The sequence below is a fragment of the Schistocerca piceifrons genome, chromosome 4, assembly GCF_021461385.2.
Source record: "Schistocerca piceifrons isolate TAMUIC-IGC-003096 chromosome 4, iqSchPice1.1, whole genome shotgun sequence".
NCBI lineage: Eukaryota > Metazoa > Arthropoda > Insecta > Orthoptera > Acrididae > Schistocerca > Schistocerca piceifrons.
In genome coordinates this window covers 134,141,349-134,167,149 of record NC_060141.1, presented here as the reverse complement: position 1 = coordinate 134,167,149, position 25,801 = coordinate 134,141,349, and the positions used below count along the sequence as shown (strand labels likewise).

At 39.8% G+C, this 25,801-nt stretch overlaps 1 protein-coding gene across 3 annotated transcripts in view; it reads right to left on the bottom strand.

Moving 5' to 3' along the window:
* Positions 1-25,801, bottom strand: part of LOC124796357 (cell growth regulator with RING finger domain protein 1-like) — a 416,632-nt gene that overhangs the window by 5,764 nt on the left and 385,067 nt on the right. For all 3 annotated transcript variants that reach the window (XM_047260510.1, XM_047260511.1, XM_047260512.1), the window contains one exon: positions 2,417-2,588. In XM_047260510.1, coding sequence (XP_047116466.1) covers positions 2,417-2,588 — 172 coding nt within the window. The remainder of the gene's footprint in view (positions 1-2,416; positions 2,589-25,801) is intronic.

Below are 25,801 nucleotides of genomic sequence, written 5' to 3'. Positions count from 1 at the left end.
ATATCATGTTTCCTTCAAGTATTGTGACTGTGATATGCACTATTCAGCTTAAAGATGGATTTTTCTTTCCTTATGAAGCACATCAACGAGAATATATATTACACAGTGGATGTAAGTATTTCAAGCTTCTTAAAAAGATTCCTGCATGTGGCTCTAGGATGGACTCCACACATGATCCTTATGGCTCTTTTTTGTACACACAGCACTTCTTTATCCAGTGGCTGATTTCCCCAAAATATAATTCCAAATACCATAATTGCATGAAAGTAACCGTAATACGCTGACTTCATGGTTTCCATATTTCTATTAGAAGAAACAATGCGCAATGCATATGTCGCTGAACTTCGTCTTTTGCGTAGATCCACGATGTGGTTTGACCAGTTCAGTTCGCTGTCAATATGCAAGCCTAGGTATTTTGAGGAATCTACTGTGGTTATTGTCTGCTCAACCATTTTTAATACTATTTCCTCATCTTTGGATGTTTTGTGGAACTGAATGTAGTTTGTTTTACAGTAATTTAAAGTAAGACCCTTAATGTTGAACCAGTTCACCGTTTCATTTAAAACGATATTTGCAGTTACCTCAAGTTTATCTACTGAATTATCAATAAGTAGTGTAGTGTCATCCACGAAAATGGTGAATCTACAATATTCCATAGAGAGAGGGAGATCATTTATAAATATAATAAAAAGTAGGGGGCCCAGAACTGAGCCCTATGGCACTCCACATGTGATGGTATCCCATTCTGAAGATACTGGGACACCATCTTAACTATCTACTACAACTTTTTGTTTCCTGTTTGACAGATATGAGTCAAGCCATTTCCTTGCTGCACCACTTATACCGAGATGTGCAGCTTCTTGTAAAAGAATTTCGTGATTTACAGTCAAATGCTTTTGTTAGGTCACAAAATATGCCAATCACTTTCAGTTTTTTGTTGATAGAGTGCAAGAGTTTGCCAGTAAATGCAAATATTGCATCTTCTGTTGACAAACCTTTCTGAAATCCAAACTGACTTTTGCTGAAGGTATTGTGTTCACTGAGATGCTTAACTATCCGGGTATGCATTAGTTTCTCTAAAACCTTTGAAAAGCCTGTCAGTAGTGATATTGGCCTATAGTTAGCAGTATCCGTCTTATCCCCCTTCTTATACAGCGGTTTTACACCTGCCAAGCCTCTCAGGAACTATTCTTTGCTTAAGTGATGGATCAAAAATGTGGCAAAGGACTTTACTTACATGGCTGGAGCAGTATTTTAATAATTTGTTAGAAATGTTGTCAATTCCAGCAGACTTTTTACTTTTCAGGGAGTTAATAACTCTTTCAATTTCTTGAACAGTGACTGTTTTTACCTTCATGTGTTGTACTGAACCAGGTACTTTAGCTTTCAAAAGATTGATGGCTTGCTTCATGGACCCTTGTAAGCCTATTTTTTCTGTTACTATTAAAAAATTGTTGTTGAATGTGTCTGCAACTGTTTTTGGATCGCTAACAAGATTACCCTCACTTTTGATTTGGATATTTTCACTACAAACTGCATTTTTCCCCGTTTCCTTCTTTACAAATTTCCAGATAGTTTTTACTTTATTGCTTGAGTTGTCAGTTTCTGCCTTCAAGCACAGCAGATGATGTCCAGCATTTGTCAAACAAGATATGTATATGTAAGAAAATTCAATTATTATTATTACTCCTCCCCTCTTAGTATATTAATTGGATTTCACTTACCACAGAAAACTGTGGGAGATTATTTGATTTATGATTGTGTAATGTTTATTCTGTCCCAGCACAGTGTGCATCATTCACTGAAACACAACCAAGCTTCCACCATATTTAAGCTTAAATTCATCCATTTTGTATGTAATGTTTTGAGGACTGCAACTACATGGAATAATTTCTAATGATTCAGTGACTTTTCACTGTTAAGTAACTAGCACAATGCATTTAGACAGCTGTTTATATTCGCATGTGAAAGTGTTATGCTGTGATGTGTTGTCACCGTGTGCTGTGTGCCAGACAACTAAATTCCCAACAAAAATTATTGTGTTTCAGCACGTAATCTCATTGGCACACACACCAAATAGACTTATTTGCGCTTCGAAAAAATGTAATGTACATGTAAATGGAACGCACCTGCGATGGCAACATGCTGCCAAGATGTGTCGTGCTAATTAAATATTAGTAAAGAGTGACTGAAGCAGTGGAAATTATTTCATAAACTTCTACCACACAATTTTATAAAGCACTTGATGCCATAGGCTAAGGCAGAAGTGTTAAAGATAATAATTGTTACAAACTACTTCATATAAAATTTCTTGGCTGCTGTTTTTGTTTCATTTTAAGATACTATTAGGCTTACTTTCTCTCAGACCTTGTTTACTGACAGAGTAATGAACACAAATATAATAATGAAAGGATACTGTACAACTGCTCCCTTCTGTTGATAGAAACCCTGCAGTAAGTTTCCTTGTTCAACTTCCTTTTGCAGTACACTCCAAGGTCTCCATAGGAAAAGGTGCAGCTCTCTGATAGAAACTCCCCAGAAGGCCTGTAGTGTGTAAGGAACTTGACTTGATATCACACACTGCAAATCTGCAACAGACAGACCATAAGATTTAACAATGTAACAAAAAGTAAGTGCTACTAAAACAAGTGATGTTTTTCAGATCTATCTTCCTGTACAAACTTTATGCTCAAGATCATTGTAGTTTTATAATCTTATCATTCAATGAATATTTTTTTATGTTATGGGATTTTCATGTAAATACTGCCATAACAATGTGTGATCTACGGTATAAGTTTATAAACTCTCACACTCTCTCTCTCTCTCTCTCTCTCTCTCTCTCTCTCTCTCTCTGAAAACAGATGAACAGGACTCAGATTTTAGCATACAGCCTCCATTTAAACAATGTTTAATAGAAAGTAATCAGAAACTGCCAGTTCATCTTCGCCAAAGCAGTTATAATCCCATTAGTATGCAGTATCAGTTATCTTTATTACACCAGATCATTCTGGGACTCAGAAATAAAGTTGATGAAGTACTCATTTGTATAGATGAAATGAATTCATCTAACCAAATTGACATAATCTGCCTCTCTGAACATCAAGTGAACACTGGTATAGATATGTTAGACATTTCAGGATTTAAGCTAGCTTCCTACTTCTGCAGAGTAGATATGGATGGAGGAGGAGTTGCCACATTTATTGAAAACTGCCATAAATTCAAGAACATTGACATTAATAAATTCTGTTTAGAGCAGCATCTAGAAACATGTGCAACAGTAGTAGAGTTCCGTAACAGATCCTATATAATAGTAACTATTTACCGAGCACCTGCAGGAAATTATAATCTATTCATAAATCATCTAGAAGCTCTTTTGGGTTATTTAACAGGAAGAAACAAAGAAATTTTGAATGCTGGTGACTTTAATACAGATTTTCTAATGCAATCTTCCAGTAAACATTTACTGCAGTTAGTAATGTTGTCTTTCAATCTAACTCACACTGTCAACTTTCCAACTAGGATCACTAAATCCTCAAGGACAGTGATTGATAACATTTTTACAGACAAATCAAAGGAACAAAATCATATCATAAAACCTGTAATAAATGGACTATCAGATCATGACATGCAGCTCCTTGTTTTAGATGTAAATTCTATGCAGATTATCAATAATGCTAAATCTGAGTACAGAGGGGGGGGGGGGGGGGGGTATTCAATCAAACAAAAATTGTGTGTTTTAGAAAACTGCTCAAAGATATGAACTGGAAAGATGTTTGTAGTGCTCATGACATGAATGAAAAATATAACACATTCATGAACAATGTCAGTGCCATGTTTGAAAACTGTTTTCCTCTAAAAATTACTCAAATTAAACAGAAGTCTATAATAAAACCATGGATTACACAAGGAATAAAGATTACCTGTAAGACAAAAAAGGAAAATGTATCTGTCGACCAAGAATAGCTCCAATACTGATGATTTAGCTAAATACAAGGAATACTGTAAAATATTTAAAAAAGGTAATTCAGACATCTAAACAAATGCACTACGAGAAGAAGATAGCAATGTCATGGAACAAAATAAAAACAATATGGGATACAGTGAAAGAAGAGACTGGTAGAACCAGAAAGGAACAGGAGCAAATTGCACTAAGGGTAGATGACACATTAGTAACCGATGGGCATAGTGTGGCAAATCTAGTTACTGATAGAATGGGATTGTCAGGATCAGTAAATAATGCCCTTGAATATCTGAAACTAGCCTTTACAAACAGCTTCAGGTACATGAACATGTCACTCACTTCACCAAAAGAAATAATTTCCATAATAAAATCTTTAAAAACAAAGCATTCTAGTGGTTGTGATGAAATATCAAGAAAGTTAATTAAGGCATGTTCTTGTGAGTTTCGTACAATTCTAAGTTACTTGTGTAGCCAGTCAATTATAACTGCGACATTTCCTGACTGACTAAAATATGCAGATGTTAAGCCTCTATTCAAGAAAGGGAATAAAGAGATACCATCGAACTACAGACCAATTTCACTTTTGCCAGCATTCTCAAAAATTTTAGAAAAAGTAATGTACAGGCAGTTTCTCAACCATCTGACCACAAATAACATATCATCAAGAACACAGTTTGGATTTCTGAAGGGTTCTGATATCAAGAAAGCTATTTACACTTACACCTACAAATCTGTATTTGCAGTACGAGTGTTAGCTGACCTAGGCGACATAAAAATGAAAAAGCTTGCTTACTTTGCCTACTTTCATTCCATAATGTCATATGGTATAATATTTTGGGGTAACTCTTCAAGTCAAACAAGTTTTCAGAGTCAAAAAGCAAGTAATATGTATTATTTGTGGAGGAAATTCACGGACGTCTTGTAGAAACCTCTTCAAAGAACTGGGTATACTGTTTACTTCTTAATGAAATTTGTCCTAAATAATATACCGGTATCCCTTTTTCCAACAAACAGCTCAGTTCATACATATAACACCAGGAACAAAAATGATCTGCACAAGGACTTAAAAGCACTTACTTTAGTTCAAAACAGGGTCCACTACTCAGGAACACTAATCTTCAATAATTTGCCAGCAAACATAAAAAATTTATGTTACAAATAAAGATCTTTTTAAAAGGAGCCTGAAAGATTAGTGGCCAACTCCTACTCCATTGATGAATTTTTTAACAGAAAGAAATGATGTATATACTCATACTATTAGTATTGTTAATTCAGCTTAAAAGAAATTGACATGCTCCACATCCATGAGGATCTCCTCAGTGCAGATCTATGGAACGAAAAATTAATCTAATATATATATCTGTCTCTCTCTCTCTCTCTCTCTCTCTCTCTCTCTCTCTCTCTCTCCATAATATGATCAACATGCTTGTGTTGTCATGTTAACCTCAAATGGAAGCTGTTACATGCGTGGGAGCTGAGCAGGATGTATTTTTATTAATTTGCTGATTTCAGTTGCTTAACCGTACAAATAGTACGAACCTACATCGACAGGCCTTGCTCCTATGAATGTGATGTCTGTTGTGTGTGTGTGTGTGTGTGTGTGTGTGTGTGTGTGTGTGTGTGTGTGTGTGTGTGTGTGATATATATATATATATATATATATATATATATATGATTTTGTAAGTGGCCTGTTTGAAATGAAATAAACTTCAGTGCCTTCAAATTTTAGTGAAAAGACTGCACTTACCTGCCCAGCTTGACACTTGCAATTGTGTTACCATCCACAACTATAAGCTTCACTTAAATGTGAAGCCATTTACTCATTCATACTAAACCACTGTAAGAAATATTTCCCGAATATCCACCTAACATTGCAGTATCTTTTTAAGATGTGAGCTAGACTTGTATCTTCTCCCTCTCAGCATGCATCTTTTAATTTTTCAGAAATAGTTATTGTGAAAATAGGTTGTAGTGAGTGACCCACCTTAAACAGTTATATTGAAACCTCAAGATGAGTTTATCATTGGCAAGTAATGATTGTAGATCACTGATTGATTATTCTCTATGTTTGTGAAATGCATACTGCTGTCACTGCCACTTTTGACAGATGCCATTTACTTATGATACATCATATATATTCTGTGCAGTCACATTAATGTGAGCCCCTGTGAAAAGCCTGAAGATCCACCTTTTACAATGCGGACCACTGCAACGTGCAAGAAGAGTGTCAGTGAGGTTCTGGAAGGTACCGGCAGGGGTGTGGAGTCATGCCGACTCCAGTGCTGTGGCCAGCTGCACTAGCTTTCTTGGTTGAGGATCCATGGCATGAAGGCGAGGTGGTCCCACAATAGATTGGCTTTTAAATCCAGGGAGTTTAGTGGCCAGGGGAGTACAGTAAACTCATCCTGGTGCTCTTTGAACCACACACATACACTTGGGGCTGTGTGACATGTGGCATTGTTCTGCTGGTAGATGCCATCGTTCTGAGGTAAAACAAACTGCGTGCAGGTGTGTACATGATCCCCAAGGATAGATGATCTATTGTGCCTTCCAGAATGACGAGATCACCCATGGAACGCCACAAAAACTTTCCTCCAAACCATAACGCTCCCTCCTCTGGCCTGGACCCTTCCGACGATTATTGCAAGGGCCGTACACGCCAACTGCCATCTGTCCAATGGAGCATAGAATGTGATTCATTGGAAAAGGCCAGTCCAGTTTCGGTACTGCCGTGCAAATGCCATTTTCAGTCGCCAATGACCAGTAGTCTGTGTGGATGGATGAACCAGGCACCTACTGCAGAGACCCACACACAGCAACATTTGTTGAACGGCTGTTGAGAACACACTGTTGGTAGCCCCTTGGTGCATCAGGGTTGTCAGTTGATCAACAGTTTCACGTCTATTCACCTGCATACATCTTCACAGACTTCGTCCAGCCCTGTCTTGTATGGCCTGTGGTCGCCACAGTTGGTTCGGTGCTGGTTTTGGACGGCCCCATTTTGCCATGCGTGGTATACTTTAAACACTGCGGCACGTGGTGGACTTAGACGTTGTGGAAATGCTTACACCCTTGGCCCGAAAGCCAATGATCATCTTATCTTTTGGACGTCAGATAAATCGCTCAGTTTCCATTCAATGGATGCCAAGATGGCCGCCGAGTAAGTGACGCCAGAAACCATTTCCAGAAAGTTAAGTGATTTAGACAGGAATATAATTTAGTTTAACGCCGACAACAAATTAAATACGTGCATTAGTGTATCGTTTAGTCTTGCCATTAAAGGTTTGACTTTTCTTTGTGTATTTTTTCAGAAAACACGAAACGATCGTAACTTCGCGAAGTCGCGCTTAGGCTTAAATTTTGTAAACGTGTTTGTTTCTTGTTTCACAGTAACAAATAAGTAAACTACCGTAAATAGCGTATAACTTCATTGTTTTAATACAGATTTCAGAAAAACAGCGTAACTTTATATCAGAAACTTGCCTATATACATTTGTTTATAGGCCTAATTCTCGTAACGTTTTTGGAGAATCAAAGTTAAAGTATCTCGTTTAATTGTCCTTTTTTTTTCATTCCATCGAGTGAAATATATAATAAATAGCGTATACCTTCATTGTTTTAATACAGATCTCAGAAAAACAGCGGAATTTTAAATCAGAAACTTGCTTATATACATTTGTGAATAGGCTAAATTCTTGTAACGTCTTTTTTGATTTTCGGTAATTTAATTGATTTATTCTAGCTAAAGTATTATTTTTGCCATGAGTGAGAAGTGCCTGACTTGCCGTAGAATTGTTAGTTCCGGGGTTTGGTGTGATGGATGTAGTAGTTTTTTTCACTGGGGGGGGGACTGCAGTGGCGTGGGTGTTGGGAAAGTGGATCAGGCTCATCAGTGGTTATGTAGGATTTGCAGCAGAGATAGGAAGATAGTGGAACAGGAGGGGAAAATTGCTGCCCTTCAGGCTGAGCTAGATCAGGCTAGGGAAGATCTGGACAGGTTAAGGAGGGAGAAGGGCAAAGAGAGGTGGGAAGTGGCAACAGGTAGCAGAAGGAACAGGCCTAGAACTAAGTCTGACAGTTTTGTGGTGAATGTCAGAAATAAGTTTGACCTGTTGCTTCAGTTAGAAACTGATGATCCTCAAGCAGAGGTAGGTGTAGACAGGACACAACAAACTTTCAATAGGAAATTGAAAAAGAATGTAGGAAAGTCATCGAAAAGGAAGAAAGTTTTGTTGTTAGGCAGTTCTCATGCCAGAGGTGTAGGCCAACTTCTGCAGGAGGAATTAGGACCAGAATACCAGGTCACAATTTTTTTCAAACCAAGTGCTAGTCTGGATCAGGTGACAGAGGATTTAGGTTCACTCTGTAAAGGATTTACCAGGGAAGACACCGTGGTTATTGTGGGAGGGCCAGGGAACAGCATCGACAGAGATCCTGGGTACAGTATAGAGTGTGACCTGGTAAAGATTGCGTCGGCATCAAGACACACCAATGTTGAATTTGTATCTGTCCTGAGACGCCATTACCGGCCTCATTTGAACTCTTCTGTTGGGAGAGTTAATTTGGAGTTGGAATGGCTGCTTGGGTCGGGTGCGGGGGCTCATATTGGTGTGGTTCCTGTTGATTATCTCAGTAGGTGGGACTATACCAGGCACGGCCTACATCTCAACAGGAAAGGGAAGGGGAAACTGGCTGGGGTAATAGCAGGAAATTTAAGGGGGGGGAGGCACTGCCATGAATGGTAAAATACCCGTGGTTACAGGTGTTGGAGCAGCACCTTTTTTAGGATAGGTAAGACAGAAAGATGTCAAGTTCTACGAGAGGTCAGGATTGAAACAAATCTTCAGTTTAGGAAAGAAATTAAACAGCACAATTCTAGCACATTTGATCACCAATCACAGCTATCAATTATAAATTTTCACCAATCACCAGAAATTTTATCTCCACCAAGTTGTATCTCAGTCCTAGGTAATTGCATTGATGAATTAAAGTCACCCAACCCAGTTGACACAATCAGCCTCTCTGAACACCATGTGACCACTGGTATAGGAACTAGGCCTAAGCACAATGAGAAACTCAGACAGGAGAGTACTGCAAATGTTAGAATAAGGAAAGGTTCTCATAAAAGTATAATTAAAAATAATGTAAGTATATTGCATCAAAATATTGGGAGTTTAAAGAATAAAGTAGATGAGCTTCTGGTTTGTTTAGAAGATTTAGAAGCTGAGAATGAAATAGATATACTATGCCTGTCTGAGCATCACATTGTTACTGATATGGATAAGGTAAATGTAAGTGGATATAAGCTCTCTGCACATGTAATGAGAGAAAATATGGAGAAAGGTGGAGTTGCCATATATGTCAAAAGTTATCATTGTGCAAAAAGTATAGAAACAAAAAAGTTTTGTCTAGAGAAACATATAGAAGCATGTGCCTGTGAGCTTAAATTAAATACAGGCACATTTATAATTGTAACTGTATATAGGTCCCCATCAGGAAATTTTCATCTATTTCTGAAAAATTTGGACTCCTTGTTGTGCTATCTGTCAGACAGGGGGAAGCAAATTATTATTTGTGGGGACTTCAATGTAGATTCTCTGAAAGAGGGTAATAGGAAAAATGACCTTTAAGTATTACTCGGTTCTTTCAATTTGACACCCGTTATTGATTTTCCTACTCGGGTGGTAAAGGATAGCAGCTCACTGATAGATAACTTCTTTATAGACCAAGATAAGTTTAACCAGATAAATGCTCAGCCTGTTGAGAATGGTCTTTCTGATCATGGTGCTCAGCTAGTTACAATATATTACATAGCTCCATTCAGCAATACTAAACAGTCCTCCAAAGTAGTACGTTCAGTCAACGATTTAACAATTGCAAATTTCAGGGAAAGCCTACAGCAGTTAGACTGGGATGAGGTGTACCGTGAACCTGATGCCAATTTAAAATATAATTTATTTCATGACATTTTTGTAAATGCATTTGAAAACTGCTTCCCCAAGAAAATAGTTAAATATACTCTTAAGAAACCTTGTAACAAACCATGGCTTACTAAGGGTATAAAAATATCTTGTAACCGGAAAAGGGAAATGTATCTGACAGCAAGAATGAGTAGTGACCCAGAAACTATCAAAAATTATAAAAACTACTGTGTTATATTAAGAAAAGTTATTACAAAATCCAGGAGTGTATGTATCATGTCTGAAATCAGCAACTCTGATGATAAAATTAAAACAATTTGGAATATTATTAAAAGAGAAACAGGTCAACCAAGAGAAGAGGAAGACAGTATTACCATCAAATTGAATGAAAACTTTACGAACAAAAAGTCAGAAGTTGAAAATATTTTTAATAATCATTTTCTAAATGTTGTGGATATAGTAGGATCCAGGTGTTCATTAGAAGATGCTAGGCTGTTAATGGAAGAGGCCATACCTATGCAATTTGATACAATTGAAATCTCACCCACTTCTCCCTCTGAAATTAGGAAAATAATAAACTTGCTTAAAAGCAAAAACTCACATGGAATTGATGGCATTTCCAGCAAAATACTAAAAGCTTGTTCTCAACAGATAAGTAAGATTCTCAGCCACCTGTGTAATAGCTCTCTGGAACAGGGCATTTTCCCTGATAGACTGAAATATGCTATTGTTATACCTTTGCATAAAAAGGGGGATAGATCTGATGTCAACAATTACCGTCCAATCTCCCTTCTAACAGCTTTATCCAAAATGTTTGAGAAAGTAATGTATTCAAGAGTAGCTTCACATATCTGTAAAAATGAAGTACTAACAAAATGTCAGTTTGGTTTCCAGAAAGGTTTTTCAACAGAAAATGCCATATATGCTTTCACCAGTCAAATTTTGAATGATCTGAATAACCGAACACCACCCATTGGGATTTTTTGTGATCTCTCAAAGGCTTTTGATTGTGTAAATCATGAAATTCTGCTAGACAAGCTCAAGTATTGTGGCATGAGTGGGACAGTGCACAAATGGTTTAATTCGTACCTAACTGGAAGAGTGCAGAAAGTTGAAATAAGTAGTTCTCGTAACATGCAAAGAACAGCACATTCCTCAAACTGGGGAACTATCAAGAATGGGGTTCCACAAGGGTCAGTCTTGGGTCCTTTGTTGTTCTTATTATATATTAATGACTTGCCATTCTGTATTCATGAAGAGGCAAAGTTAGTTCTCTTTGCTGATGATACAAGTATAGTAATCACACCTGACAAACAAGAATTAACTGATGAAATTGTCAATACTGTCTTTCAGAAAATTACTAAGTGGTTCCTTGTAAACGGACTCTCACTGAATTTTGATAAGACACAGTACATACAGTTCCGTACAGGGAATGGTATGACGCCATTAATAATATAGACCTTAATCAGAAGCATATAGCTAAGGTAGAATATTCCAAATTTTTAGGTGTGTCCATTGATGAGAGATTAAATTGGAAGAAACACATTGATGATCTGCTGAAACGTTTGAGTTCAGCTACTTATGCAATAAGGGTCATTGCAAATTTTGGTGATAAACATCTTAGTAAATTAGCTTATTACGCCTATTTTCACTCATTGCTTTCATATGGCATCATATTTGGGGGTAATTCATCACTGAGGAATAAAGTATTTATTGCACAAAAGCGTGTAATCAGAATAATAGCTGGAGTCCACCCAAGATCATCCTGCAGACATTTATTTAAGGATCTAGGGATATTCACAGTAGCTTCTCAGTATATATACTCTCTTATGAAATTTGTTATTAACAACCAAACCCAATTCAAAAGTAATAGCAGTGTGCATAACTACAATACTAGGAGAAAGGATGATCTTCACTATTCAAGATTAAATCTAACTTTGGCACAGAAAGGGGTGAATTATACTGGCACTAAAGTCTTTGGTCACTTACCAAATAGTATCAAAAGTCTGACAGATAACCAACAAGTATTTAAGAAGAAATTAAAAGAATTTCTGAATGACAACTCCTTCTACTCCATAGAGGAATTTTTAGATATAAATTAAGAAAAAAAATTAGAAAAAAATTTAAAAAATAAAAATAAAAAATAAAGAAAAACAAAAAACACAAAAATAAAGTTGTTATATTAGTTTAAGTATGTTGTCAAATTAACCTAATTATGTCATGTATTGGAAAATTTGACTCGTTCCACATCATTACGAAATATCGTATTCATGATCCGTGGAACTAGTATTAATCTAATCTAATCTAATCTAAACGACAACGACTGCACTGTTATCCACGTCCCTGCGAGACGGTTCAAATAACTCCCCCTCCCACCACCATTGCTAATGCTGCCACCTGCCAAGTATGAGTGGTTTTTGCACATTGACGCCCAACATACGCGATTGTCGCATTAACGTGACTGGATCGTGTATAAAGCGCTGAATGCGATCCATTTATGTCCTGCGCCCTGTCTCGACAGGAAAGGCAATGTTCGGCGGCGGCGCGAAGCCGGCTGGAGACCACGTGCGAGCGCTGGGCCGCTTTCACTAGCTGTGACCCACTGCAGCCGTTATGCAAGAGCTGCCGGCCGCCGCGCCGTGCCGGTCCAGGGAGGCTGCGAACGCCGACGCCGCCCTCAGCTGTTCTTCAAGCAGTGTTCGTATGAGGTGTCACATCGTGACGTATTCCTACGTGTTGCGTGTGCAGCTGCCAGCTCAAGACGGTTCGACTGAAATGCTGCCTGCATTAGGGTTGCCAGCTCCAAAAACAGAAAAGCCGGACTCAGCGTCATATTTAGTCCAACATTAGCACAAAAATCCGGACTACTTATTTTCAACAGAAATAGATTCATTCTGATATTTCAATCGTTTACTAATAATAAACTACAGTCATTTGTTTACGAGATCAACCTCAAACGTGCTTCAACTAGAAACAACAATCAGTAAACAGTATTATAATCTGACATTAATGATAGCAATTGAGTGCTGAAGTATTACTTTGAGAATGTCATCTCTTTTAAAAGATTACAGATATTTCAAAACGATTTTCTTGTGTGAATGTGAGCTCTTTTCTAAAGAAAATGTTTTTGTTGTCTATGAAAGATGTAATAAAACATGTATGACTATGAATTCATATCAACGATATCACAGAAATCAGGCTATGGCTGGAACGAATTTTCAAATGTTTATAATAAAACGAAAGCAAGCAGCAAAGCTCCTCTCAGCAAACTGTACCCTCTTCTCCATCAAGGACGCATTTTATGTATGTATGTCTGTCTGTCTCTGTAGTAAAATTGCTTTGATTTATAATTTAATGTGTTAAAAACTGGTTATAGTTATGTTTCGTTTGAAAGGGAATGTACTCCCTGCAATTATTAAGTGGTACATGATTTATGATTTTTGTAATATTTGTTTCAGAAAAACTAGCTTGAACCGTGAGCTCAACTGATAATGATAAAGAGACGCAATGTGCCGAATGCAGTTCGCGTGCAGCCATTGATTCAATACTGCTATAAGCAATCGGCGTCACCGAGATTATCTGCGGATCATTAAACAGCGACTTGCAGTCTTTTTAGCAAGAACAGTTTCCGGGAGAGATGTCCATTGTGTCTCCGAACTGAGAATCTGCTGCTCTCAGATTTGGCAGATACAGGCACAACAGAATTGATGGTGGTATTAAATTACTACTGCTCGTAAATAGTAAAAACTGAAGTTTGTTTTGAAATCATTGCATTCTTGATACAGCCCGTTGCTCTATTATCTAGTGAGAAGGAAACAAAATTCATTTTCTAACTTTATTTTTACAAATTCTGTCATTTCATTCAAATACCGGAGCAAAATAACGCGTCAGTTCTCAGGCTTGCTAATTGCTCAGTCTTCTTCGTAAGACAATCTTACGTCAAAATAAACAGAAAGTTCTCCATTAAACAAAATAAACAGCTATCTGTTCTTCTAGGACGGAAAAGGGGAAGATATTTACAAAATTTAGCTATTTTAATTAGACTTATAAAGAATTAAAACTCTGTAGTTAAGCACGTGCTTCTCATTTGAACCCACTTTATCAATATTTTTTTGTTTTGGAAACCATTTCAAGACACTCTTGACAAGTTAACCTTAAATTAAACAACAACAACAACATCATCCCTGTGACTAACAGTTTGCAGTTAATTGCGTTTATGAAAGAACACCCTTTCGTCGTTCGCATTATGTCTTAATGGCTTATGCCTTAGCTCGGAACGGGCCTTAGCTGTACATTCTCTACTTCATCGTTAAGAGGTCTAATTATCTTAACAAGCTGGGGCGGATATGTCCGGCTAATATCGGTCACCTGGCACCTCGCAACCCCACGCCTGAATAGATCCCCACGTCACTATCATGGGTAAATGAAATGGTCGATCAGAGTTTCAGTAAGTAGGGATGATTATCAGGTATCAGTCCGAAGGAGGCGGTATTTCCGAAACGGTCAAGGCTGAATTGTATGTCTGTTTTGATAGTTTATCGTGAGCGGAGTAATTGCATCACAAAAGTTTCGTGGGAACTACTGAGCTACACACACCATTGATATCTAAGGTGAGCCGGCCGGAGTGGCCGAGCGGTTCTAGGCGCTTCAGTCTGGAACCGCGCGACTGCTACGGTCGAATCCTGTCTCGGGCATGGATGTGTGTGATGTCATTAGGTTAGTTAGGTTTAAGTAGTTCTAAGTTCTAGGGGACTGATGACCTCAGATGTTAAGTCCCATAGTGCTCAGAGCCATTTGAACCATTTGATACCTAAGGTGAGCATCACAATGTAATGTAACAGCTTTCCATCCAAATGAAGAGTCATCACTTCAGCGAACCCTGCAGCATAAGGTGGTCCTAAATACACGGAAAATGGTACCTGTACCTGTTCAAATGACGGTGGGTCAACAGTAAAAACATCAATTTGCTGCTTGGCAGTATCTGAACAGGATACTTCTTGCTGACTGTGGCTGGAGTGAAAGTCGATAAAAGTCTAACACATGTACTGAAAGAATATAAGGTGTTAAGGTCAGCATTTTTTGCGGATTTTGGGCGTCTAACAAGTGCCCTGACTATTACTACCCCACACTAATGTGGTTGGGGAATATGTGACATTTTGACAAGGGAACCTCCCCACCGCACCCCCCTCAGATTTAGTTATAAGTTGGCACAGTGGATAGGCCTTGAAAAACTGAACACAGATCAATCGAGAAAACAGGAAGAAGGTGTGTGGGACTATGAAAAAATAAGTAAAATATACTATTTGAGTAGTCCATACTCAAGACAGGCAACATGAAGGATAGCGCGATCTCAGGAGTGCAGTGGTCCCGTGGTTAGCGTGAGCAGCTGCGGAACGAGAGGTCCTTGGTTCAAGTCCTGCCTCCAGTGAAAAGTTTAATATTTTACTTTCAGTTTATGTGACAAACTCTTATGTTTTCATCACTTTTTTGGAAATGATTATCACATCAACAAGAAAACCTAAATCGGGCAAGGTAGAAGAATCTTTTTACCCATTTGCGAAGTGTACAAGTTAGGTGGGTCGACAACATATTCCTGTCATGTGACGCACATGCCTTCACCAGTGTCGTATAGAATATATCAGACGTGTTTTCCTGTGGAGGAATCGGTTGACCTATGACCTTGCGATCAAATGTTTTCGGTTCCCATTGGAGACGCACGTCCTTTCGTCTACTAATCGCACGGTTTTGCGGTGCGGTCGCAAAACACAGACACTAAACTTATTACAGTGAACAGAGATTTCGATGAACGAACGAACAGATCATAACTTTGCGAAAATAAGAAATTAAAATTTTAACTCGAGGGCAGACTTGAACCGTTGACCTTTCATTCCACAGCTGCTCACGCTAACCACGGGACCACGGCGCTCGTGAACTCAGATTATCCTAGATGTTGCCTATCTTGCGCATAGACAACTCAGTTTGTATATTTTGCTTATTTTTTCATAGTTCCATACAACTTCTTCCTGTTTTCTCGATTGATTTGTGTTCAGTTTTTCAAGGCCTATCCACTGTGCCAACTTATAAATAAATCTGAGGGGAGTGCGATGGGGAGGTTCCCTTGTGAGAAACATTGAAGTGTACCGTAACTCATTCAGTCCGAAGATCACATTTATTTTCAACCAAGTACTTTGCAACCTGGCAAACGTTAAGATTACTTTCTCAGGCCCAGACTCGACTGATACTAACGCAATATGTGTCCGACATAAACGATCCTCGAGTTTGCTGTGCGCATCCTCCGCTATGCAGCCATCTACAGTCCTGGAGAGCATGTTTGCTACACATACTGCAACCTAGGGCTGCTCTGAATATTAACAGACGCTCTCAGTTTGAGAGAAATTTCACGGAGCTTTCTCTGAATCATTCTCAACAATAAGTGAACTGAATAACATTTCAACCATGACTGGGTTATATCCGTCGACACAATGGAGTAATTCCAAATGAATATCAAAGCATCCATCCATCGAAGTGGCAGAACGCGATATGAGCAAATTAAGTACAGGGTGTCCCACTCGAGAGAGGCCCCACAAACATGTATAGCAATTCCGCTGAAATTGCACCGAGCAATTTGAGACGTTTGACAGGGCAATACTGCGCTGCACGTCATCATATGGCGTGTGTCGCTGTGAAACAATATTCGAATATTGGTTCCGTTAAGACATGTCAGCGAATGTTTGTTTAACAGTTTGGTGACCAGAATATAAAGTCGAAATGTTGCATACAAAAAAAAAATGAACAAGATGGAGAGCAACGGAACGGTGTTGGATCTTCACGGCGAGGGACGGCCGCCACTATCGCGGGAAAGTGACTGATGTGAAACAAAGATTGTTGGCCTCTCCTGCAAAGTTTGTTCGACATTTATCTCAGGAATGTGGAATGTCACGGAGCACATGTCACAGTGTTGCTAAGAAAGCCGGCATGTATCCATACAGATTTACAATTCCTCAGGAACTGAATGTCAGTAGCAAAGACAAACCTTTGGTTTCGGCAATTTATTGCTCAGATCAGTGATAAGGCGTGGTTCCACCTCTCTGGCTATGTAACTTCTCAGAAAACATGTTTGTGGTGTTATGAAAATCCACATGTAGTGGTCGAGCAACCACTGCATTCACAAAAGATTGGCGTGTTCTATGCAATATCACAGGTCTACTGTGACAAGTGCAGTTTACATGGAAATGTTTCGGGAAGCTGTGATCCAATCGGACGATGAAGAACTTACTCTCGGCTGGTTCGAACAGGATAGCGCCACATGCCACACGTCTTGTGTGACCACGGCTGTGGTCGAATCATTTTTCTCCGGCAGAGGATTTCGAAAGGTCTGTGGCCCTCAAGGTCGCCTAGTTTAACACCACCTGCTTCTGGGGTGGCCTAAAAGGCAAGGTCTACAGGAACAAAGCACACGACTTTGGAATATTTACGACAGATCATCCGTGAAATCCAGGGAATGGCAGCAGAGGTTGTGGCAGCAATATTCGAAAATCTGCAGCGTCGCGTTGAACAGTGTTAACAAGTCGAGGGCAGTCACTTCCAGCACCTTTTGTGATTCACCTTTACTTTCCTATGAACCAAGTATGGCATGTTCAATTCATTTCCTTTCAGTGAGGGCGAGGGGGCTTTCGTGAACAAGTTTCGTTGTTTCGCCAATTACAGTCAGTCCGTCGAGTGTATGTGCAGCGATGTGTATATGCTTAAGTCGTGCTGAGATCTGTTGCATTCCTGGAAGTAGAACAAGAAATGTCTGATCTGCGTGAGAGGAAAGCAGTGGCGTATCAACAACCATACTTTTTTTTTGGCGGATAGGGGACGCAAGGAAATATAATTACCAATTTCTTGTAATGTGAATTAGACATCTTTCAGCAAGACCGTTAAGCAAATATGTGTGACGATAGTGTGGGGAGTTCAGTTTTATGTTTTCTGCAAACCGAAACCATTCATATCATACTGAAAGTCGGAAATACCGGTTTAAGTTTAGTGCCATTAATTTTGAAAGAGACTTCACTAATGGGAAGACATTAGTTCTAATTTTCTCTTAGATAGCTTACTAGGAGTGTTTCAGATTTACTGTACACCGAAATAACATTCGACCATCGATGAACCTCTCAATAACAACATTTTACAAACACTGCATTGCATCTTAATGGAAAAAGGAAAACCGTAAGTTCTGTGAAAATCATAAAGGCATTTATTTTTCTTTTTAGATTCCAAAAAAATTTCCGACTGTACAGTAGAACTCAATTAAACGAACCCAAGTATCCGAATCACCAATTATTTGGATCGCTTTGAGGAAAAAGAAATTTGTGCTATATGACTACAAGTGTTGGTAGTATTGTTAGAAACTATTGCAGTAAACAGCACACTGTAAATTTCTTTATCGCTCTAATCAATCCGCAACGAATGTATTAAAGAAAAAAAAAATCAGTACACGCATGCTTGTGTTCGTGGTGCCACTCATTCAGTTTAGTCTACATCAGCCTGTGACGTGACCTTAACGTGTATGTTAGCGGGCATTGCATGAAATCCTGGTATTCTATATAATGCGTGATGGTTTTAGGCGAACTATGAAATATAAGTTTTTAGTGAAAATTTTACATACTTTTCCTAGGTACTATATATAATGACCAGTATCATTTACGCGAAGTTTTAAAAGGCAAGAGATGAGAAGCCTTTATTAATTAATACGCATTTGAAACTGAAAGAACGGCAGTTCCATCTTGTTTCACAATTTAAAGAAGAATGCGAACAGAACACTTTTACCAGTAAAACACAAATCAGAACCGGCATGACCTACTTGTTGCAGCCGGGAAGGCTAGAGTGACATTTTTGCATTGCACTTAATTTTCTTTTTGACACAAAGGCACCTCATATTTTGGCATTTCGTGTTGCACGTAGACCCGACGAATCCTTGGTCACTTCCTGTGGACTGACAAGCAGCTGCAGATCGGAGAAGTGGTCAGGAACATCTTCAATCCTCAGTAAGTTCTTTGGACATAAGGTGGTGGTGTCTGATTTTGCACAGAGCTGCTTCAAGATTCATTCTGTAGTTCCACGTCGGTAAACGTCATCTTCTGCCACCTTCATAACAACTGCCAACTGACTGTCCTTCGTCGACGTCGGGAATCAGAACTCTTACAGTGGCAGCCAAAGGCACAGCAGGATATTTTTATTTTTCCTATTGAATCTCAAGGTTCAATTTCGATTCCGTTTTATTGTGGATAGTTTCCTCTACATTGAAGCAAACATTGCACAATTTCGTCGCCGTCATCGTTTTTAGGAGAATGTCCACCAATGGCATGAACGCTTCGGCCACACTTGACATTTGCCATCACTGCAGGTTTCTTTTAAGCAGACGCAACATACATCAGAAAAACAAGCATTTTTCGGTAACGACAGAAATGGAAGGCTCTTCGATACCCATGGCCTCATCACTGTTTTGGTTTTCTCCATCATGGATTGCATTCTCGTCTCTGTCTGCTGCAGGGAGCTACGCCCCTTGCATTCATTCATTTCGTCTTCCTTTCTGGTGTTGTGTTGTTTGTACGCTATTTTTTCCAGCTCTTCCTCAGTCCCTGCGTCTTGTAAAAGATCGTCAGGCAGGGACAACATCGAGATACCTACTCTACCTTTGCAGCCGACGAACAGAGCTTCATACGGTGACCTCTGAATCCCAGAATGAAAAGCTCTGTTTTTCGTTAAGTTGGACGAACCGCAGTCCATTACGCAAGCAGATAGTTTTTTCATCTTGCATTCAAGCACACAGTGTATTTTTAATGTCCTGAGTTACTCTTTCGACGCTCCCCTGACTTTGTGAGTGGCGCGGCTTACATGGACGAGCAATGTGGGCCAATACCGCTTTAGGCTACTTACCACACTGTTTGCAAATTCTCTGCCTTTGTCCGACTGTACAACCGTTGGAGCACCAAGCAACAAATGTATCGATGAAGTTGCAGGCTACTTCTTCAGCTCTCTGATTTCAGAGCCCTGAGAGCTACAAACTTAGTGAGATGCTCTTGGTAGACCATTATAACCTTATTATAGACCATTATAACCTTTTTATAGACCATTATAAACTATCAGCATGGACTGAAAATCGCTGAGATCCACCTGAAAACGGGAAATGAATTCCGAAAAAACCACTGGCTTTACCGCAAACACCTTTAACACCTTTTTGCTTTTTCTGGCAAGGCTCACAAAGGTAAATGTACAGCTCAGTATCATGATGGGTAACGTTCTTACACTTGGATGAAAGTTCTTCCAACATCCTGTCTCGCCCTCCATGACCAGTAGCCAGATGGGCCTTATTGCGTATGTCAAATAACTCTCCGCGTCCGCGACGTAAAATTAAATAGCACCCGTACCTCCTTTAACAGGATAGATCAACTTATTCTCGACCATCATTACGTCATAGTGTTTCGGCAGCCAATAGTCCCGTCGTTCCTTCTTCACCGTCATCTTAGTCTTTTTCGCATCGTTGACTAAGTCTTTAGTTTTGTTTGTGCGTGTGTTCTAATTTACTGTGCGGCCTATGTCTTCTAGAAGGAGACGCGTTGTGTTATCGTTTGCAAACAAAATAAAAGTCCTTGAACCTTTAGACAAAGGTGTGAGTCGTAAGCAGTTAGCTGAGACGTTTAACATGGAAAAACAATTTCAGACTCAATAAAAATGGGAGTTCATCGGGAAAGACATAAAACAAGGAGCCTGAAGAGGTCGTATTAAAACTGTTTGCATTAGAGAGCATTGGGAAACCCTCTTAAAGGGCCGACTGTTTGCGAAAAGCCAAAAATGTTAGCTAAGAAAATCTAGTGTCTTCATTTAAAGCGAGCAATGGCTGGCTACGGAATTTCAAGGCAAGGCACGGTATTCGTGAGCTGGATTTACGTGGTGAAAAACTATCAGCAGCCCCTAAACAGCAAAAATTGTATTGAAAAATTCGAAATTGAAGCAGAATTTTATGACCCTGAATTTTTATACAACGCAGATGAGATAGGCCTTATTTGAAGGCTTTGTTTGAAACAACTGAAGCTTCTAAAAGAAACTAGTGCACCTGGCCTTAAGGTAAGTGAAGACCGTGTTATCATGCTGCAATGTGCTGACTCTACGGGAAACCACATTTTCTTTCTGTTGATACGAAAAAATCATTTTCCAGAATCAACCAAAGGCCTGGATGACTGCTACTTTGTCTTGCGAATGGTACGATACAATACTTAAACCTGAAAATGGACATTTCAATTAATTCCTGTCGCCGAACGTAACTAGTTTGTAGCAGCCAATAGGTCAATCTGTTATCGAAACTACGAAGTAGCATTATAGAAGATAACTGTTCTGGAAGGCTTTTGCAAGATGGAAATGAAGAAGGCATTGTGGCTCATCACCAGAAACTGAATTTAAAGACTGCGCTTTCAGAGTGGCGGAAGCATTCAATCTGGCGGAGACAACAACATTAAAAAAAGCTTGGAATAAATTGAAAGGCATTTCAACCAAAGACAAGGCGCAAAAGAACGAAGATTAAAAGAAGAAGCGTAAAAACAGAAGGACATACCATCCTTTTGAAAATTCCTGGACGTTCTAATATAGGCGAGTGGCTTGCTTGTGATTCTTCAGACCCTGGATTCCAAATTATCTGTAATGATGAGATCACTCAAAAAAACTGATGGCCAGGAGGATGACATTGTAACCGAACCAGTTGTGGGAACGTCAGATGGTGAGGCATTTGCGTGCATTGGCACCGCGCGATCATGGATGGAGCGGCAGCCTAAGTGAACATACACAGCTGCTCACTGTCGAGTGGCAGCGAGACTTGGCTGCTGCACGAAAACAGTTGAAGGCAAAAAAACAGAATGACCGATTCGTCCAAGAACTGACAATGTATTTAAGCGCAGTACTGTACAAAACTGTAACAACATTTTTTTTAGTCTTTAAATTAATATTACAGTAGTATGTAAACAAAAATTTAGCTTTTTTCTAATAAATGATCGGCTTTCATGATTTATCCAATTATCGAGATATTTGAATAATCCGCATTTGGTCCGATCCCGAATCGTCCGTGTCGTTGGAGTTCTACTGAAGCTTTCTTTTCCAGATTTCTGGAAATAAATTCTTTCATTGCAATCATAAGATTAATCTTGTCATCCCTGTCTTGATGAACACTAAGGAGGAGTATCTGGGTTAGTCTCGACTGTGTCATTTATGATCTGAGGCAAGTTTTAAGTCGTCGAAGGCTCAGAGGATGCCTACGATCCTGGAACTATCAATTACAATGATCAAGAGAATAACTTCCTGAAATAGTGCTTTAACTCCACCACGTGCAGCAGTAAGTTGTCTTCCAATGGAGGCTACTTTATATGGTTGTACACCAGTCGTAATGGATCGCAGCATTTCGAGCTGTGCATGAAGTCTGTCGAGTTTAAAGTATTCGCAGTAAGGAATTGTTTTGCAGGACGTAACAAGTATCACTTCCAGATGGCCTGTCGCTTTATATCTTCATGGTTGAACCTACGATCAGTGTAATCCAGAAATAGATCAAGCATTTCAAACAGATCTTTCTTAAATCTTCGTGTCCACGAGACAATTCTTCGTGAACAGACGAAATTTCTGTATGTGTTTCAATCTCGCTGTCATGTTTCGTGCCCTTGAGAAATTTGGGTCCTTCAGATTTAGGTCCTTAGAATAAGCTTTGGCTTTCTCTAGTAGAAGATCAAACGCTTCCGTAATCCTTAGCTTCGCAGGAGACAGTTTTAGAAGATATATATATAGACCGTTTCACTCTGGCTGTATTAAAGTTTGGATTCTGCAGAGATCAGCCAGTTTTTTTGCAGACGTCAAACACTTCAATAACGAATGTTATGCAGAAAGTAGTCTAAAATTTTTCGAGCTGCTTCGCGTAGTGTACCCGCATAACTGACTATCTTACGTCTCTAATTGAGCTCAGGGCATTCAGTACTTCGCTCACTGTTTTCTGGACCCAGTCATAATTTTCGCTGCAATGTTTGAAAGATTTTACGCTTACAGCTCATCGAATCGGATACACTGGTATCAAACAGTGAACTTCAGGATTTGGACTCGACACCAGATGGCAGCACATATGTCTACAAGTTTTTTCGTTTTTGTGGATTCAAGAATTATATGTGAGAGTTATTTCACTGTTACTAAGGCAATGTACAATGCACCACAGCTTTTTGAAACTTCCTGTTGTGCAAGATCCAAACAATAGTAACTGCAGTTGATGTAACAGCTCTTTGACCGGTCTGTGAGAAGGATTTCGTTCACACCGTTGTTTTGCCATGATGCATCAGCTGCACTATTGCAGCAATGGGCGCATAGAAACTCCATTGCTAGTGGGAGTTAGGGGACTGATGACCTCAGATGTTAAGTCCCATAGTGCTTAGAGCCATTTGCTAGTGACAGTCTTAGAAGGATGTCAAGAATGGTAGTTGCCAACGTTTGTGCCCTGAAGCGGACTGTGTAAACCCTGATTTTTTTTTGTTTTTTACTTCGATCTTTCTAGGGTCGCTGTAATGTACACAAAGAGTGAATTGCTTCTTGCCAGCAACGTCTGTCTTTGAACCTGCCGTAATTCTGTAAAACGGAGAACTTTGTATTTACCGCACTGTGTGTCATGCAGCACTTCAGCCAGATGTTCATATCTGATGCAACGTTCTTCCTTTACAGAAAAGTATCATGATGTTTTGAGGCCGCCCGAAAGCGGCCCAGTCTAACGCGCTGCTTCCCTAGAGGGAAGGCGTGCCGGTCCCCGGCACCGCCCGGCGGATTAGTGTCGAGGTCCGGTGTGCTGACCAGCCTGTGGATGGTTTTAGGCGGTTTTCCATCTAACGCGGTGAATGCGGGCTCGTTCGCCTTATTCTGCCTCAGTTACACTGCGTTGGCGATTGCTGCACAAACACCGTTTCCACATACACGTACACTGTAATTATTCTACCACACAAACATTGGTGTTGCACTTGTCTGGTATGAGACGTTCCCGGGCGGGGGGGTCCACTGGGGGCCCAACCGCACAATAACCCTGGGTTCGGTGTGGGGGCGGCGGCGGTGGGGTGGGTGGGTGGACTGCTGAGTCCTGTTGTGAACCACTGAGGGCTAAGGCGGGACGAAGCCTCTCTGTCGTTTCTAGGTCCCCAGTTTAATACATACGTACATCATGATGTTTCTATGACCATTTCGTTTCCTGTTCTGTCCAAGAACCTGAGTAAGCTGATAATTAGTAGCAAAGCAGTTGTATATTTCTCCCGATGGTCAGCGGATGTCGCGTGCGCAGGCCGACCACACGTGTACTGTTTTCATGCTGCTGAATAATTTTGACAGGCTCTCGATGAAAAAGGATCTTGACTTTTAATTTGAACTTTTCTGTAGCTTTTTTTCTATAAACAGAAAGCATCTTTAAGGACAGCAGATTCTTCCTGTGGTCTTCTGTTGGTCACTTGTGGATAGATCTAATGAGGTCACAGCAGAGAACACGGTCACTCTTGTCTTCTTAATGTAGCCACGGATAAGACAACCTATTACGGTTTACAGGAGCTTCTATTCCTTCGTGTAAACTTATGGTACGATGGAAAGAATGTAGCTGGACTTTTTAGAACTTTAAACATTGAAGGATACAACAATCTGATTCAGTTTTGACCAAAAATTGTTGTCAACCACAATCCGAATCGCATATTTGCCGATGTAAAGCGTAATTTTTATCGCTGACTCTGCCTGTAAATCATGTTCATTTCTTATTTGTGGGGGATGGAGGGGGCGGGGTCATATCCGAAACAGAGAATGCTGGCTCGTAGAGCTTTGTCTCATCGCGGCCCAACATTATAACACAGCAACAATTCTACCATTATCTATCCGACGTCTGCAGTTCCACAGATTGTTGCATATACTCCGTTTAGTGTGATATCGCTGATGCTATAATGTTATAAAAACGGATAGTGGCATGGTGATTATCAATAAATAAGTTTTTTCGATGTGTCTTGCTTCATTGTGGGATACAGTGTTAGAGAGGGCCGTGTGACAACATCGCAGCACTTCCATCCCCTTCACAAAGCTGTACGTAATAACTTACTTGGCGAATTAAGTATCAGAAAATCTGACCAATTGTTACGGTATGTAGGACTGGATAATCGAGGCATTGAAACTACATTTTTTTATGCCAGAGATGATAAATTATTAAAAAAGAGGCACAAGTATAAGGAGCGAACCGGTATGCTGGTTAGAGAGCAGATTAGAGCTCCATCACGGTTCAGTTACGGCGAATGAAACCTGACCCACATCTACCGCCCTACCCCAATGAAAGCTACGACAGTAACGGAATGAACAGTGGCTTATAGCTAGGATATTCGTCATGGTAAAAGTGAGAAGGCGTAAACCTTAATGAATACCAATAGGGTGGCCAATAGTAAAATAAGATGAGAGAAAACGAGTTCGGTAGGTGAGTGCTGAAGATAGGAACAGAACCCATTCTCTCGCAGGAAGCAGAAAAACCAGTTCTTTCGTCAGCAGCTAATATTCAGGGTAAGAAGTCCTTAAGGTCTTGCCTTCATCGGAATGCTACTTCTAAAAAATAAAATAGGATGCGGCAGAAAAAAGGCCAGCGCATCTAAAAGCAGTCAACGCAGAATTAAGGGAGAATGGCCAAGGCGGGTGGCAGAGAATAAGGAATCTTCATTATTCCGGCCACAGCATTCAGCGGGAGAACCTGCTGCTCAGGGGAGTCGAGATCACCTTCCGTATTCAAGACCATAACATCTGGCGTTTGTTCGTAATGTTGCTCAACAATGGAGGTAGCCGAACTGCAGCCACCTGATGTGACTCCCAGTTGCTTGAAACTCGAAGCAGTTGTCATTCTAGGACGGTTAGAAGTGGA